The sequence below is a fragment of the Mobula birostris genome, chromosome 27 (assembly GCF_030028105.1).
Source record: "Mobula birostris isolate sMobBir1 chromosome 27, sMobBir1.hap1, whole genome shotgun sequence".
Taxonomy (NCBI): domain Eukaryota; kingdom Metazoa; phylum Chordata; class Chondrichthyes; order Myliobatiformes; family Myliobatidae; genus Mobula; species Mobula birostris.
Window position 1 is genome coordinate 17,855,965 of NC_092396.1, and position 18,439 is coordinate 17,874,403.

General features: G+C 39.8%; 1 protein-coding gene across 5 annotated transcripts in view; it reads right to left on the reverse strand.

Moving 5' to 3' along the window:
• Positions 1 to 18,439, reverse strand: part of kcnab2a (potassium voltage-gated channel subfamily A regulatory beta subunit 2a) — a 293,607-nt gene that overhangs the window by 146,230 nt on the left and 128,938 nt on the right. For 2 of the 5 annotated variants that reach the window (XM_072244814.1, XM_072244815.1), the window contains exon 3: positions 8,829 to 8,965. The exons of 2 other annotated variants lie outside the window; for them this stretch is intronic. In XM_072244814.1, the coding sequence (XP_072100915.1) occupies positions 8,829 to 8,905 (77 nt within the window). In that variant the 5' untranslated portion in view covers positions 8,906 to 8,965. Of the gene's footprint in view, positions 1 to 222; positions 242 to 8,828; positions 8,966 to 18,439 lie in introns of those variants that run through there. One more of the 5 variants, XM_072244819.1, reaches the window with a different exon arrangement.

Sequence of the window (18,439 nt, forward strand, 5' to 3'; positions counted from 1 at the left end):
AGATTACAATGATAGAACTTCATTGCAAAACATGATGGCAGATAAATATTACCAAGCACAGTGCAATGGAAATTTGGCTCCAAAAATGATGTCATAATGGCACAAGTGCAAATTAGTCAGACTACAGAGAACCAATACAGCAATATGACACATGCAAGCTACAGCTAAGTACAAATAGAAGCAAGCTACGTGATTGAGAAACATGCTGTCTGGAGCAGGTACCTGTAAAACTGCAACTGCCGTTTGGGACTCCCGTATCGGGCACTTCAGGCAGCATGACAAGAGAAAAAGCGCACATCATAAATCAAGGAACAAGTATATTCACAGAGTCATAGAGTAATATAGCACAGAAACTAAACCTCAGATGCACCTATACAAGAAAATAAAGCAAATGTTTACTTCAAATAATGGTATAGTATATTACTGGTAGATTGCCACAAAGAAATTTTTTAAAACTACACTATTACATTCATCTCACAAAGGGGATGTGTTTTTACCAAGTCTTCCTGAGGGAGAAATGAACCACATTGAAATATTCGAACTTCACTAAAAAGGAAATCAAATTTCTTAATAAATTCTAAAGGTCAAATTAAATTCCAACATGAAATAGAACGTCTCTATTGTCCACAAATGCTGCAATTCAGCAGGGAGTGGGTCAGTGGAAGGCAAATGGTCCAGGAAAATCCCACTCATTTACTTATTGGCTTTCAATCAAATTCTTAATTCAATAACAGCATGCACAAGATAACAGTTCCTTTATTACCCTTAGTGCACATTTTATATATGAATCTAAAGAATGGTTACGAAGTACTAGTAAATGAGTGATAACCATTACCATATCATAGAATTGAAGGTAGTCAAGTTTAAGATGTCCTCAGATAAAACATCGATGATTACACAATTTGGAAGCGTAAGTTTTTCTTTGTATCCCATAACTATAAATAAGTACTGTGTACAATAAAACACTGACTTTGACTCAAAGTGAAACTGACTAATTCATTCACATTTGACTTTTAAAACCACTCCAGTAGTTTTCTATGTACAAATTACGCTAATCCCTAACAATCCTGTAGGAAAAAAAAACGCAGAACAAATCAGATTTTTATCAATTCAATAAGAATAAAAAAATTAAAAGCTTAGTGGCCTCATTTCTCAATTCTTTCTGTAATAAACAGAACCATATGGAATAAAGGAAAATAAAATTTATTGCATGTGCCAATGCAGAAAAGACGTTTTTTTTAAAATTACAGGAAAGCACAGCCATTTTTATTACTCTAAATGACACTGGCCCAGTTTTCAACCAATGGTGAAGGTACCCCAATGACACCATAACAGAGATACAGGACTTTGACCCAGCAAAGGTGAAATGGCATGTATTTTCAAGGTAGGACGGTGTGAGATTAGAGGAGAATTTGGAAGTACTGATATTCTCATACCCAACTCTGGTTTATTGGTGGTAGTGGCATTGGATGTGGGAGAGTTAAAGCAGCTTTGGAGAGTTCCTGCAGCACATCTCATAGACAATGCACATGGTGCAGCATACCAGGGAGTCATTTGCTTAGGTTGGTCAATCAAGCAGAATGCCCCAAGGATGCTGAGCTTCTTGAGTATGGTTGAGCAGCTATTATCTAGTATTCCGTTACATTCCAGATCTGAGGATAATGTGACAGGACTGTGGAATCAGGAAGCAAGTCACTTGCCACAAAATACCCAAATTGCTCTTGTAGCCATAGTATTTACATTGCCAATCTAGCTATGTTTCAAACAGGTTGACTTCCCAGCACCACCATTATCCCTCCACCCTCCTCCTAGGACTGAAAGAAATATCAAACAATGGCAAGGGTTAAACCTTCCAGGTTTGGCTAATGTTGTGAAATGGTGTGTCCAGGTCCTATTGTACATCCGGATTAGGCCTGTGCGCATTCAAGGGATACATATCCTTGAATTTTACTTTATGGTTGAGGGAAGGTGAATGAAAAAAACAACTAATGATGGTTGTACCTGAAACTCTGTCCCTGAGAAAGTCCTGCAAAAATGCCAAGGATTTTGACAGGATTGGTCAAGTATACACCGGACAACAAAGATTTTGTTTCTTAAATATTTTTGGGTGTATCTTATGAATTTCAGCCTGCTGATCATGAAAATCACCATGAAATTTCCCAATTACACAATGTTTTTTTTATATCACCTATATTTGTTATTTCAATTCATAATTCAAGTCAATTAAAATGTTGGCTGGGCACGCTTAGACAGGACAGTTGCTACGTGGCAGGGGAGGTCTTAGAAAAGCAGGTCATGGGATCTAGAGGATGCAGACCTAGATGCCGTGATGCACAAGCCAGGAATGGGAAACAACACCGATACTGATAAAGATTTTGAACTCTATGTGGAGTAAGCCTCATCTGATAACTCAGTCCAAGTTAAATGACATGGTCAGAGATTTGGGTCTGCCAAAGGCAAAAGCAGAATTACTGGGTTCAAGATTGCAAGAATGGAATCGGCTGTCACCAGCTACAAAATTTTCTGTGAAGGATTTCAATATTTGAGACAGAATAACTGATGCCAAGATTAAGAAAGGTATTTTTGTTGGTTGACAAATCTAACAGGTCATCAATGACACGCAATTCGAAGAACTTCTAGTGGAAATGGAGAAAATCGCATGGGCGGCATTCAAGGATATTGTTAAAAAAATTCTAGGCAACTACAGAGCACCAAACTACATGCAACTGGTTGACAACATGCTTCAAGCATTACAAAACCATGAAGTTCAACATGTCACTAAAGATTTGTTTTTCACATTCTCATTTAGATTTCTTCCCTGCAAAATCTTGGCACTGACAGTGATGAGCATGGTGAAAGGATTCACCAGGACATTGCGGCCATGGAGAAATGGTATCCATCAATGCTGGCTGATTACTGTTGGACACTTAAGCGAGAAGCCTCCGGCACAAACAAAAATCATCAACAAAACAGTTTTAGCTTAGTTGAACTATTGTAAAATGACAGCACCGTTATGCAATTAAATGCATTATATTCAATAAAAGTTAGTTTCTTGTTTCTCCAAATTCCTACATGCTTCAAGTAGTCTGAAATTATATTTGTATTCAGCTTGAAGCTTCAGCCTATCATGAAAAAAGTAAATTTCTGAGGAAGCAACACTTTCAAAAAGATGTTGCCTAGTTTCACCTGCCTTGTTGCTGGGTATGCTTGTTGTTTATAATGAATAAAATGAGCAGGAACACAAAGCAAATAAATATCCCTAAGTGTTATTGGCAGAGATATATTACAGAATGTCCCACTTACTTTCAATGAATGTTCTAACTAGTTTTGCAATGTAACATATAATATGTTATTCAACCTCCATGAGAAAATGGCAGCTAAAGGAAACATTAAACTTGGTTAGCACTTTTGACCATCACGACGATTTGATTTGTTGCCATGGTGGAAAATAGTATTGGTCAGCAGCCTTGAAATGGAAACTGGTCATAAAATTATACTGCAGTCACACTTGGCCAGAAATCCATTTAGATCCACCACACCTCATAGCATCTGGTGGATATAACTGTCACCATGATGCAATCTCTAGGCACTAGATGGAAGTAGCAATGACTTAAAAGGTTAGCGCTTCTGGAAATAAACAATGGACACTCAAGGGGAAACAAATGAAAGTCATCTTTCCTAAAAGATTTTTTCTCTGCAGGATTTTCTTTAAAGGCTGCATTTTTAAACCAACCTGAGCAGATCATTCATACTCACAATGCCCGATTCAATACATATCTAGTCCTGAAGCACAATGTTGCTGAAGATCATGTACTAGAAGGAGCTCCAAAGGGTTTAACAGTCGCTGAACTACTGGGCCTGCCTGCTCAATCACTCAGTGCAAGATCACTAATTCGTGATCCATTTGAGAAGTTAAAAAGCAAATTTACAAAGCACGACAAAAGTAAAAAAAGACCAGGCACAAAGGAGTGGATATTGTATTGCTATTGATTTGGTAAAGTAGCATCCTCCTTTGGGAAGGCAAGGAGAACAATGGCCCAGTTTTAAATTTCTGTTCGTGATGTACATAAACATCAAAACATAATTCATTTTTAATGACAGTAACAATTATTAGGTTTTTTTCTTACATCAAATGTAATATTTACTTTCAATATACCTTTCCAAGTTTTATGTACATTTTTTTCTAAGGGAGAGTAATTACTTCCTGCAGGTGGTGTAGCAAATATGAAAACACAATTTAATGTTTTGGAGTTTAATTAAAATTTAGAATTAGGAGGTACAATACTGGAAACACAATAGTCTCCTCTCAATTAAACACCAATAAGCAAGACTTCATAAATGTGACACATAATACCTGCAAATGGCAGTGTACAGCCCCTGTTTCTGCCCTCCTGGACTCAATCATTCCATTGCAATACTGCCACCACGAGAGGCAGAAGTAAAACTAATATTTCCTTGATTTTTCTCTCTCCATCCTATCCCATGTGGGTAAAAAAAACTTTTCATTAATGGTCCAGACATCAGAAACTTGACCAACTGCTCAGTGAAGAAGCACATTGGTACAGTTTCATATTTAACATGCATATATGCATATAAAGGTCAGCCAACAGTTCCTAACAATAAAAAAGTTCCTTTGATCTACACTTTGGTGATTTTCAAATTACTTTTTAAGTTATGGCTACTAGAGTCATCCAGGATAGAAGCAGGTCCTTTGGCCCATCATGTCTGTGCCAAGAATGATGAATACATCTACACAAATCTCATTTATTCACCCCACACTCCCATCAACACTCCTCCAGATTCTATCACGCACCAAAAAATGTTGGCTCAATTTATTTACTATCTCACATGCTTTGAAATACAAGAGAAATCTGGAGCACCCAGAGGAAACATAAACAGCCACAGAGAAAATGTTCAAACTCCAGTAGGCAGCCCTGGAGATCTGGTTGCAGCCTGATGGCTAGAGCCGTGAGGCAGCCGCTCTGCTTGCTGCACCACCTTGTCAGAATCAGACTCAGTTTTATCATTACTGACATGTCCCCACTGACTCTTACCAATTTATTAATGCACCACAGAAAGCCTTCCGTCTGGATACATAACAGCTTGGTATGGCAACTGCTTTTTACGTGAGCAAAAGGAACTGCAGAGAGTTCTGGACACAGCTCAGAACATTACAAGAACCAGCCTCCTCTCTAGGACTCTGTCTATATTTCTTGCTGAATCAGTAAAGCAGCCAGCATAATTGAGGGAGTGCAGGTTCATGAGGTTAATTCCCGGGATGGCAGGACTGTCAGATGTTGAAAGATTAGAGCGACTGGGGTTGTATGCACTGGAATTTAGAAGGATGAGAGGGGATCTGATTGAAACATATAAGATTATTACGGGATTGGACACACTAGAGGCAGGAAACATGTTCCCGATGTTGGGGGAGTCCAGAATCAGAGGCCACAGTTTAAGAATAAGGGGTAGACAAATTAGAATGGAATTGAGGAAAAACTTTTTCACACAGAGGGTTGTGGTTCTGTGGAATGCTCTGCCTCAGAAGGCAGTGGAGGCCAATTCTCTGGATTCTTTCAAAAAAGAGTTAGATAGAGCTCTTAAAGATAGCGGAGTGAAGAGATATGGGGAGAAGGTCAGGAAAAGGGTACTGATTGTGGATGATCAGCCATGATCACAGTGAATGGTGGTGCTGGCTCAAAGGGCTGAATGGCCTACTCCTGCACCTATTATCTATTGTCTATGATCAAAGACCCCACCCATCCCAGAAATTCTTTCTTCTCACCTCTACCATTGGACAGAAGATACAAAAGCCTGAAACAATGTACCACCAGGCTCAACGACAGCCTCTATCCTACTATTATCAGAATCTAGAATGGACTTCTTGTACAATAAGGTGAACTATTGGCCTCACAATCTACCTTGTTATGATTTTGCACTTTATTGTTTACCTTCACTGCACTCTTTCGGTAGCTTTTACGCTTTATCCTGCATTCTAACTCAATGCACTTTGAGGGTCCAGTTGCAGGAGGTATAAAGGCTCAGGTTTTGAAGTTTGTTTATTGTGTTGAGGGAATGTTGATGTTGAATGCTGAGCTGTAACAGACAAACTGTAGTCTGCTGCATGTCTTGCAGTTGTTTAACATGCTCCAAAGCAGAGTGATGAGTCAGTGAGATCATTTCCACTGTGGACTGGTTGAGGCAGTAGATAAATTGCAGCGGGCCCTGGTTCTTGCTCAGGCAGGAGTTATTATAACCAACATCTCGAAGCATTTCACAATGGTAGGTTTGAGTATTACCAGGTGATATTCATTGAGGCTGCTCTTCCTGCTCACTGGAACGATTGCTGCCTTTTTGAAGTAGGTAGGATCCTCAGACTACAGATGTCCTTGAGTATTCCACCTAGCTGGTCAGCACAGGTTTTCAGTGTCCAGCCACATGTGTCGGTATGTGAGGGTTCACATTCTTGAAGGATGTCTGGCCTCTGAGATATAGATCAGAGGGTCACTGGATATTGTGGAGATTCACACAAGTCTAGTGCTATTCTCCCTTTCAAAGTGTATAATAGATATTGAACTCATCGGGGAGTAAAGCATACTTACCACTTATGTTGTTCCATTTTGCCACATATAGGTTGTAATGGCATGAAAACCCTCTTGTGCATCTCCCCCTATCACTAGCTTCACTTGGAGTTGCCTTTTTGCTCTCATCATGGCCTTCCTTAAGTCGTACCTGGACCTCTTGGAGGATTTTGCTTTGATGGTCTTGAACAACATATATCCAGCCCTCAGCAGATTGTGAATCTCCTGGTTCATTCAGGGCTTTTAGCTTGGGAAAACCCGGTGTGTTCTCAAAGGCACATACTCCAAATCTTAATTTGTATAATTCACATCAAAAATTAAACACTCACTTAGAATACTTCCAGTAACATTCAACTATTCTTGAATCTGACAAAATAAGAAGCACTACAATAGGCTTCTTGTGGGCTACAGGAGAGTACAGTACATCAGATTTCAGAAATTCATCATAACTGCATCAAGTGCACCATCTACTGGTCCAATAGTTACAACTTCTTTTAGACAAATGATTAAGCCAAATATATAAAATGCAATCTTGAGGAAATAGTAGAAAGAAATGAAATCATCCTTGCCTAAAATTCAGATTTCTATTACTACCAATTACACTGTACTACCTTCTTGCACTGTGCATGAAAAACAAACTGAATTCCTACTTTAATTGCTCTTTCCTCAGGACCAAGTATTTCAACTTCAGGTTCTTTTTAATCTGACACTCATTAGTTGAAAGCTTCTCTTGCTTCTTCACCTTTGTCAGCTTCCTTAACTATGTGTCTTCCCTCTGAGAAATTCAGGTTTCAATTTAAAATAACACCCAGTTTTAAAAATCTCCTGAAATCAGCAGATGCATTTGGTCAGATTTCACATTTCCAAAAGTATTTCACTCAAATAAAGAAATTAAGAAGAACCAATTAAAAAGTTGGATGGCAAATTGGTAAATAGTCAAATTATATTGCAAACAAATTAATTAAAAGGAGAAAAATGAAAAATCAAAAATGTGACAACCACAATTTGTAACTTCACTTTCCCATCAGGATTGTCTTGACTAATGCACTTGTTGCCAACCTCAACATTATCAAAGTCTAATTCGTTCAAAATATTCCACACCTTCCTGTCCCATTCTAAGCTCAATCCCTCTATCACAACCAACTATGTTAGCATTCAAAGCCTGCAATTTCACCAATATGTTTATTTAAAGATCCTCAATCTCATTTAAAGGTCCCTTCAATCTCACCCTCCCCTGGCTATGATCTCCTTCAGCACTTGGCCCAATGATGAAAGTCCTGTCAAGAGTCACTGTGGGTAGAGAAACAAAGGTCTAAAGTCCACTCTTCACTTTACTGAGATCAGGCTAATGTTATTGCTTAAAATGAACTGATCTGTCATCTCCCTTAGTAAATGACATATTTCAGCACTTTCTCAAGACTTCATTTTATAATTTAAATTGAGACTTCACTATATTATGATGGCATACAACACTAACTTCAGTGCTGTATAAAAATGGGTTGGGCTAGACTATATAATCAATTGGCTGGAGGAGATTTAATGCTTCATCTTTCACATACAGCTACTACCAAGTCAACAGCAGCTGCACCTTCAGTCACTAAAATTCTTATGTCTTTACCTTTCTCCTTACTCGGTTAAATATAGATAGCCATATTCTTGATATGTTCTCTTAAAATTTTCTAATCCAGTGCATACTTATTTTCCCTTTCTGCCTCAGTGACATACTTTGGGATGTTTTCCTCTGTCGATAAAACAGTATTATAATAAACCTCTGATAAATCTGACCATTCCGAAATCCTGATGCTCAACCATGCTAGGTTCCTATAAGTCAGCAGGGTCTCCATTCTGGTGCTCTCTTCTGACCAGCCAGAACACCACCTCTCCAGCTCAATTCTGACTAGCTGGACCCCCGTTCCTGTGCTCCCTCCCTACACATCAGGGCCCTGCTTCCCATGCTCTCCTTACACTAACCGGGGTTCCATTCCCTGCGCTTCCTTTAAACTTAGAGTTCACTGACATATTCACTATAACACTAGGTAATATTTAAAAATAGTGAATTAAAAATGTGCTGGGGTATTAACAGAACAGCACAAACAAAGCCTTGCATGAGCCGGATTATTAGAGTTTCACTACATGCATCTGAATGTTCTTCCACTTGTAAACAGAAAGCTGGTACTTAAATTGCAAATCCCATCTGGAGATGCTGTAGCTGAACGATGTAAACCTTTACACTCACTGCCTGTGCCTCACCTGTAAATCATGCCCGGTGAGCCTGTGTGCCTTAGAGAAAGTCGAGCTGGTGAGTCTGTGGTCGATTCCGGATACATCGGGTCAGCCACTACAGCCAACGGAACGGATGGTTATCCGCAAAGTGCCACTCGCAGACCCTGCAGCAGCACAAAACCAGAGACAGAAGCATTATGAGCAACCCTCCTAGACAGTTGTTCATTGCAGTTTACAATATTAATACATCTACTGTAAGAGATGAAAAATGGATTTGGGACAAATTTTGCTAAATGGTCCCTTCATTAGTATATTCTCTGTAGTTGGCCATGTCCTTCAACCCTGCATTTTGCACCTTCTTCCCATTTACCATTTCACTACATACATGCACATGTGTGCACTTGATATAGGACAGATGCTCTCAGTGCCAATCTAAACGCTTCTACTTGGCTTTGCAAACAAAGGCCGGCAACTGGTGAGACATTGCTGTATTTCATAGAGCTGGGAACATCATGGAATCTTTTCCTTTGTTCATGTAGTACTCTCCTGCCATATTTATGACCGGCGTCTTGTATCAGGTATGTAAACAATGTAGCATGCCAACAGAGTGACAGTATGGGCTTGGTACAGGGAATATTGGGGTGCTGAGAGAGGATACTGATTGTTCATGGATATGGAGGAGTTCACAGAGATAGGGTCAGTGGTTTCTTTCAGGTGTTTAGTTTTGCCTGCTAAATGTAGCCATGTTTCAAAAGCATACAGGAGCACAGGAATTAGCAATGCCCAGTAGGCAATGAGCTATCTGTGAGATGTGTGGTCTTGATCGTCAAACATTTTCCTCTAAAGATTACCAGTATACATTGAAGACCGTAGTGAATTTCATCATTAGTGTCTGTCTTCATTTAAAGGTGGCTCCTGAGACTTGCGGAAAATAATCTTGTAATTTAACTATGGGATCCAAGATACTATTCTGGTAAATTTACATCATTACCATTTGACCTTGAGTGACACACTTACAGTGATGTGAAAGATGTTAGTTGATCCTTGTTCAATTATGGATTTTGTTCAGCAGAAATATAGATTTTACCCCACTTGCCAGGATGCTTAGATTACGTGCGGCTGAAGTCTTATACAGATACAGTAAAGAACAATTATCTACTATAATTTCTTTATCCGACCTGGAACAAAACTTCAAAAACCTTTCCTCGCTTTCTCTCATTTCCCCCACTTTGTCTTGACTTCAGACAACCCTCCCTCCCTACATTTCTCTAGAATTCCCAACCTGGCGTCCATGAACCCCTTGGTTAATAGACAATAGACAATATCAATAGACAATAGGTGCAGGAGTAGGCCATGCGGCCCTTCGAGCCAGCACCACCATTCACTGTGATCATGGCTGATCATCCACAATCAGTATCCAGTTCCTGCCTTATCCCCATAACCTTTGATTCCGCTATCTTTAAGAGCTCTATCCATCTCTTTCTTGAAAGCATTCAGAGACTTGGCCTCCACAGCCTCCTGGGGCAGAGCATTCCATATATCCACCACTCACTGGGTGAAAAAGTTTTTCCTCAACTCCGTTCTAAATGGCCTACCCCTTATTCTTAAACTGTGGCCTCTAGTTCTGGACTCACCCATCAGCGGGAACGTGCTTCCTGCCTCCAGCGTGTCCAATCCCTTCATAATCTTATATGTTTCAATAAGATCCCCTCTCAGCCTTCTAAATTCCAGAGTATACAAGCCCAGTCACTCCAATCTTTTGACATATGACAGTCTCTCCATCCCAGGAATTAACCTTGTGAACCTACGCTGCACTCCTTCAATAGCAAGAATGTCCCCCCTCAAATTTAGAGACCAAAACTGTACACAGTACTCCAGGTGTGGTCTCACCAGGGTCCTGTACAGCTGCAGAAGGACGTCTTTGCTCTTGTACTCAATTCCCCTTGTTATGAAGGCCAGCATGCCATTAGCTTTCTTCACTGCCTGCTGTACTTGCATGCTTGCTATCAGTGACTGATGTACAAGAACACCTAGATCTCGTTGTGCTTCCCCTTTTCCTAACTTGACTCCATTTAGATAATAATCTGCCTTCCCACTCTTACCACCAAAGTGGATAACCTCACATTTAGCCACATTAAACTGCATTTGCCATGCATCTGCCCACTCACCCAGCCTGTCCAAGTCACCCTGCATTCTCATAACATCCTCCTCACATTTCACACTGCCACCCAGCTTTGTGTCATCGGCAAATTTGCTAATGTTACTTTTAATTCCCTCATCTAAATCATTAATATATATTGTAAACAGCTGCGGTCCCCGCACTGAACCCTGTGGTACCCCATTGGTCACCGCCTGCCATTCTGAAAGGGGCCCATTAATCGCTACTCTTTGTTTTCTGTCAGCCAGTCAATTTTCAATCCATGTCAGTACTCTGCCCCCAATACCATGTGCCCTAATTTTGCCCACTAATCTCCTATGTGGGACTTTATCAAAGGCTTTCTGAAAGTCCAGGTACACTACATCCACTGGCTCTCCCTTGTCCATTTTCATAGTTACATCCTCAAAAAATTCCAGAAGATTAGTCAAGCACGATTTCCCCTTCATAAATCCGTGCTGACTCGGACCAATCCTGTTACTGCTATCTAGACGTGTCGTAATTTCATCTTTTATAATTGACTCCAGCATCTTTCCCACCACTGACGTCAGGCTAACCGGTCTATAGTTCCCTGTTTTCTCTCTTCCTCCCTTCTTGAAGAGGGGGACAACATTAACCACCCTCCAATCCACAGGAACTGATCCTGAATCTATAGAACATTGGAAAATGTTTACCAATACGTCCACAATTTCTAAAGCCACCTCCTTAAGTACCCTGGGATGCAGACCATCAGGTCCCGGGAACTTATCAGCCTTCAGACCCAACAGCCTATCCAACACCATTTCCTGCCTAATATAAATTTCCTTTAGTTCATCCATTACCCTAAGTCTTTTGGCCACTATTACATCTGGGAGATTGCTTGTGTCTTCCCTAGTGAAGACAGATCCAAAGTACCTGTTCAACTCATCTGCCATTTCCTTGTTCCCCATAATAAATTCACCCGCTTCTGTCTTCAAGGGCCCAATTTTGGTCTTAACTATTTTTTTTCCTTTTCACATATCTAAAGTAGCTTTTACTATCCTCCTTTATATTGGCAAGGATACATGGCATAAAAAAGGTTGGGAACCCCTGCTCTAGATATTAGCTGCCTGCTCTCTTTTAGACTGAAGCTACATCCTACAAATCTGATCATTGCAGCTTGTTCACTCAGTATTGGGCTCAGACAAAAGTAAAGGTATTTATTATTATATTATTATTTTTCTTTTTGTTTTGCACAGATTGTCTTTTTCTGCACATTGGTTGTTCGTCAGTCTTTGCGTAGTTTCTCGTTGATTCTATTGTATTCCTTTGTTCTATCGTGAATACCTGGAAGAAAATGAATCTCAGGGAGATGTACTTCGATAATAAATTTATTTTGAGCTTTGAAGAAGGCATGGGACCTCATATGAGGAAGGTCAAATTCAGATGAGGGGAGGCGGGGAACTGTGCTCCATTGAGATGAGGCTGGGGATGGAAAAACGAGGAGCTGAAAGGGAGGAGGAAGAAACAAGGACGAGGAAGTTGCAGACTAGGGAGGGGGAAAAAGGAACTGAATTGGGGACAGAAATGAAGAAAGAAGAGCTGGGCACAAAGCGAGAATAGACATATGTAATTCCACTGCTTCAAGTTAATGTAGTTGCTGCCTATTTGGTTTGTTCTTTCTAGACATTGCCTTCCACATATATTTGACGAAACTTCTTCAAATTTGTGCAACTGAAGTGGTCTTAAGAAAAAAAAGCACTTAGTGAACAATATTTTGTAATTTATCTCACTTAATTTTAACGGAAGTCTACTTGACATCATTATTCTAAGTCATCAAGTGAATTCATTGTCCCTCTGCTCGATGTTTTATCGAGTTTCTTTAACTTTTCGTCTTTCGCTTCACACTGCTTGAGTTGAATCTCCAGGTTGAAGTCCATTGCTTAGGACTTACTTCAATTTCTGTCAGACTCATCTACAATGTAGTATCTTCAGAATACAAAGAATTAGGTCTTATAGAAGTTTCCTATCGATAGCAGGTAATTGTTTTAACCTTACTTTAATCTGAATTGCATCTATATATTTTACCAAAACACGGCATTAAAGATATGCCTGACCGTTTTCACTAGCTTCTTACACACATGCTGGAGAGAAATTACACCTTAACAATTTCTTTATATAAAATAAATTAGCCTTGTAAAGAAACAAGATGTGGCCAAGTCAGTTGATCACTTTTCTGATCTATTCTTCTAATTTTCACCAAGTGATTAAGCTAATTTTAGAATTGATGCAATATTGCAGCTCAAAGACATTGAAATTTTGTTTGTGCTTTGTGCAGGTTTCTAAACAGGTTATTTGGAACTTGTGAAACAACAGATTTCACAACATATGCCAGTGATACTAAACCTGATTCTGAATTTGACCTTGCAATAAAAATGTTATGAAACACTGCATATATGCATCTGTACATAATCTACATATCACAACTTATCCTCAGCTGAGGAAATCATTAGCTACGTTAAATTTTCATTTAACATAGATTCATTCTAATACAACACTCTGCAGTTTGAAATCAATTACAACATTCCCAATGCTATTCAAAGCAATTAATTACAATGTGCATTTCAATAAACTATTCCAATGTTGTACAAAATGATGGCATAAATCCAGCACAGTAAATTTGCAGAGATTAGGCAGAACTTTAACATGTGCATAGTTAAATGTCAGACCAAACTTGGAGACAGTGACATTTCATTGTACAAACTAATCTAATACACAACATCAATTAATTTTTGTCCTCCAAGGCATCCAATCAGAAATATTTCAATAATTAGTATTAATTTTAATATAAAGAAAATTTAATTACAACAAAAATGTAATTAGCAACATTGCCATTTGAGTGATGAATAGATCAAAAACTGAAGCGAAGATGTGGCAGATTGCAGAGGAAGATGAGGCAAAGAGAATTACAATTAAGTTCAAAGTACATTTATTATCAAAGTATGTATGCAGTATACAGCCCTGAGATTTGGTTTTACACAGACAGCCACAAAACAAAGAAACACCATGGAACCTGTTCAAAGAAAACATCAAAGACCCAAAGCACAAAAAAGAACAAGTTGCGCAAGCGTCAAAAAAACGAGTGAAAAACACGATGTAAAACATCAAATCACAGTCATTTAATCAGTCAAGGAATGTTCAGCTTAGTTCAGTTCATTTCAATTTCGCGCTGTCATTCGTTGACTGCAGGCCGCAGAGCCAGTCTACCCTGATCAAAATTGCACAAAACAGCAATAAAAACAGAGTAACCAGAAACACACATGAACTTTGCCCAAGACTCAGGCAGCATTGAGCGAGAGACCAATCAAATGCAGGCAGTTTCCTCTTGGAGCAGCGAGCGAGGTGGGGGGGGGGGGAGGAGAGAGGAGAGAGAGGAGAGAGAGAGAGAGAGAGAGAGACAGACAGACACATCAGACACACACACACAGGTCACACCCAGGCAGACAGCGCTGAACAGCCATTTGTCTTCCGCTATCGTCCTCATTGATTTCAATCGCGAGATCAATGAGAAAGAGTCAACCATGGGCTCGTGCTCGTGCTCTGTCCCCAGGCTTCTGGGCCTCCAGGCTGCACACTTCATTCGAAATCTTACCGAATTCCCTCAAAGACAACGGGCCAGATCGCTCAATTGGATCAAAAATATACCATCAAAATATAAATCACAGGTTCCAATAGTAGTAGAATCCCATTTGAAAAAATAAGCAGAAGTAAAAGAAGTAGCTTCATGAACTGTCTGAAGGACGTCGCCTTTAGTCGCATTGTTTGCTGGTGTCATCTTCTTTTACTCTATTGGCAATATAACAAAAATAAAAATATATGTTCATATGAATATAAGAAATAGGAGTAGAATTATGTTGTTGGGCCCCATGAGTCTCTTTTGCCATTCAACAAGGTCATGGCTAATGTTTTATCTCTCACACCTTTTCCTGTCCTATCTCTCGATTACTTTAATATTCACAGAGATTTGCTGACCTGGATTTATAAAAGGGAAATTATGTTTGACTAAACCACTGGAATTCTTTTGTATCTTGTAGAATAAGGTGAAAAAGAGTCAGTATATTTGGGTTTCCAGAAGGTTTATAATAAGGTCCCACAAAAGAGGTTGCTGAACATGATAAGAGAACATGGAATTGAGGCTAATAAACTTCATGGATTGAGAGCTGGATAAAAAAAACTTAAGTAAGCCCTTTTTGGGTTAGCAGACTGTGACTAGTGAGGTACAGCATTCATTAGAGCTTGGTGTCCTACTGTTCAGTATTTTTTTCTAACAATGATTTGGCTAATGGGACTAAATTCAACATTGTTCATGATACAACACTAGGTGGGAAAATGTGCAATGATGAAGAGACAAACAAGATTCCAAAAGGATATAGACATGCTAAGTGGATAACAACGTAATAATGTTCAGGCTTGCTAACTTTTCCAATAATAATTTCACAATAATAGTTATTTCTTTTGTTCACGCTATTCACTAGACCACAGTTCTCTACCATCTATGAAAGATTTTTGTATTTTCCTTCATGAGGGCAGAGATTTGTTCTTCTGCCATTTTCATATTCCCTTTTATATATCCCCTCAAAACCCATCTGTAAATGATTTACATTTGCATTAATAAGTCTTTTCCTTTCTACACATTGCATCCTTTTACCATCCTTACTGGATGTTTGTTTTACTTTCTATTTTTCCCTTTCTTTAGCAATATCTTGGTCATCCCTTCTGAATTCTAAAACATTCCCACACCTCATGCTGCACATCACAATCAACAATCAGAAACTAATAAACACCTTCCACCAATGTTCTCTCCCCCCTGATGTTTCTTAGCTCCGGAGACTAATTCTAATTCTATACCATGATCTACTGAGCCAAGGTCCTTTCTAACTACGTACTCATATTGTCTGTTATTAACAATACTACCCCCAACTCCTTTTTCCTTTATTACCACATGTTGAATACCTTGAAATATTTAGCTTTCAGCTTTGGCTACTCTGCAGCTACATTCCTGTAAGGTAATTAGATCTCAGTAGTATTTGTACTGCTAATTAAACCACCTTATCCTGGATGCTGCATACATTTAGACATAATGATTATAAATATAACCATAACATTTTTCTAATTCCATTTGCTGCATGCTTTTGTTTCTGCTGCCTAAGTATTTTGTCTACTACATTTCTAATATTCAGCTTTGTTTCTCTTCCTCCTAACTCTTAGATTTCCAGCCCTGGCAACCTGGATTAAACCTTCCCCACAAGACCTGGAAAATCCTCTTTACTTGGCCCTGCTGAGATGCAACACATCCAAGCTGAAAAGTCCCACCAGCCCCAAACTCTCAGAAATCCAAAGCCATCTCTCCAACCACACAATCCTACTCTTTCTGTACTTCAAGCACATATTAGACACCTGAAAATAAAGGAAATGGAAGGATATGGATGACACAGAGGTCATTTATAAATTTGCACCAAAATCGGTACAATATGGGCTAAATAGTCTGTCTAGTTCTGTACTCTTCTAAGTTGTATGCTCAAATGGCTATGGCAGTAGTCTTTTGAGTTCCTGCCTTTTTATCTCTTTTACAGCCCCATAAAATCTATTTGTAGATCTATCTGCTTCTACCAATGCCATTTGGTACCATGATAGACCACTACTTCTGGCTCTTTGCTCCCCCTCTCACCCCTTTTTTGGATAGCATGCACAAAATGCTGGAGGAACTCAGCATGTCAGGCAGCATCTGTGCAGGGGAATAAACAGACAACATCTTGGATCAAGACCCTACATTATTTGGGCGCCTGTTAAACAGGGGTATAGTGTGACATCTTGGAGTCACATCATGGCCAAAGTAATACTCATCTGCACCCCTCCTCCAACTATTCAATCACCTATCACCACTATCATCATTCTTTTTTATTCCCTCCTGTGCAACTTAGCCATTATGGTACCATGCTCAAGTCTGACTGTACTCTGATGAGGAACAGTTGTCCTCCACCATTATCCAAAAGGGAAATTCTGTATATTGAACGAGATTATCCCAGGGGTTTCAGTTCCTCCTAGCCTCTCTGGTGATTGCCATTCCCATACTGTCTGCCTTGGGACACTGGAGGCATTCATTATCAGTGTGTGAGGATGCACATTTTACTCAGCCATTTTGTCGATCCATTCCTCATCTTCATGTTTAACTTTATCAAGTAGAAATAGATCAGAAAATCCAGTAACTACCTCGGCCTTCATCACTTTCAAACTGTGACATTGCACTTTCTAAGCAACACCAGTGCTAAGTTACTCCTACTGATTTCACCTACTGCTGCCCCTACCTTACTGATGTTCCTTTATTCTGAAGACCGTGCACTCAAGAGGAAGACTGTGCTCAAATCATGCAATACTCACACCCACATGACACTCACATACCAATTCAAACTATGGTTTACGACAAAGACACCAGTTCCACTGTAAAGTCATTTGGGGTTGTAAAAAATTCTTTGGAAGTTCATTCCTCCATCCTGCCCACAACCCACGCACATACACAATTCTCTAACCCCAGGACTGGTCATCTTCTTCAGCCTCCAGCTGAATTATAGATTCGCAGACACCATATGGCCATTGACTTCCCCAAATGACTCGCAGAGGTGTGCAGACTTGGGGCTCTGGCCATCGGCCCTTGACTTCTGAACTTCTGATCGATCTTCAGGCTTCAATCTGGACTTCCGATCCATCTCCAGGCTTCGATCTGGACTTCCGATCCATCTCCAGGCTTCGATCTGGACTTCCGATCCATCTCCAGGCTTCGATCTGGACTTCAGATCCATCTCCAGGCTTCGATCTGGACTTCCGATCCATCTCCAGGCTTCGATCTGGACTTCCGATCCATCTCCAGGCTTCGATCTGGACTTCCGATCCATCTCCAGGCTTCGATCTGGACTTCCGATCCATCTCCAGGCTTCGATCTATGGTACTGACTCAGGTCTCACTGATGATGATGAATGAGGAACCTAGATGAGGACCCAAACTCCAGGCCTCAAGCTTTGGGCTTTCTGATGAGACCCTAAACACTGGGCCTCGAACTCTGGTCTTGCAATTGGCATACCTCGTTTGTTTTTAATAATTTATTTTAATAATTTTGTTTTGGGAATATTTATCTCTTATCCAGCATCCCCAAACACAAATTACCTTTGTTTCGCATTTTACCATACGAGGTCAATAATGGTTTATTTATTTACTATATTTAGAGATACAGTGCAATGCAAGATCATTCTCATTGGGAACATACTTTATGCAAGTTGGCTGCCATCATTTCTACAATTCAAAATATCAAAAGTACTGTACTACAGCTTTGATTCTTTTGTCACCCTAACAAATTCAACATCACTATCTGTTCACAGAGTTTTACATGGAGGGCTTCCAGACCGTTCGGGCTGACCGGAAGTGCACTGACAGCGGTAAGCGTAAAGGAGTTGGGGGCTTGCTGTTCTGGTTA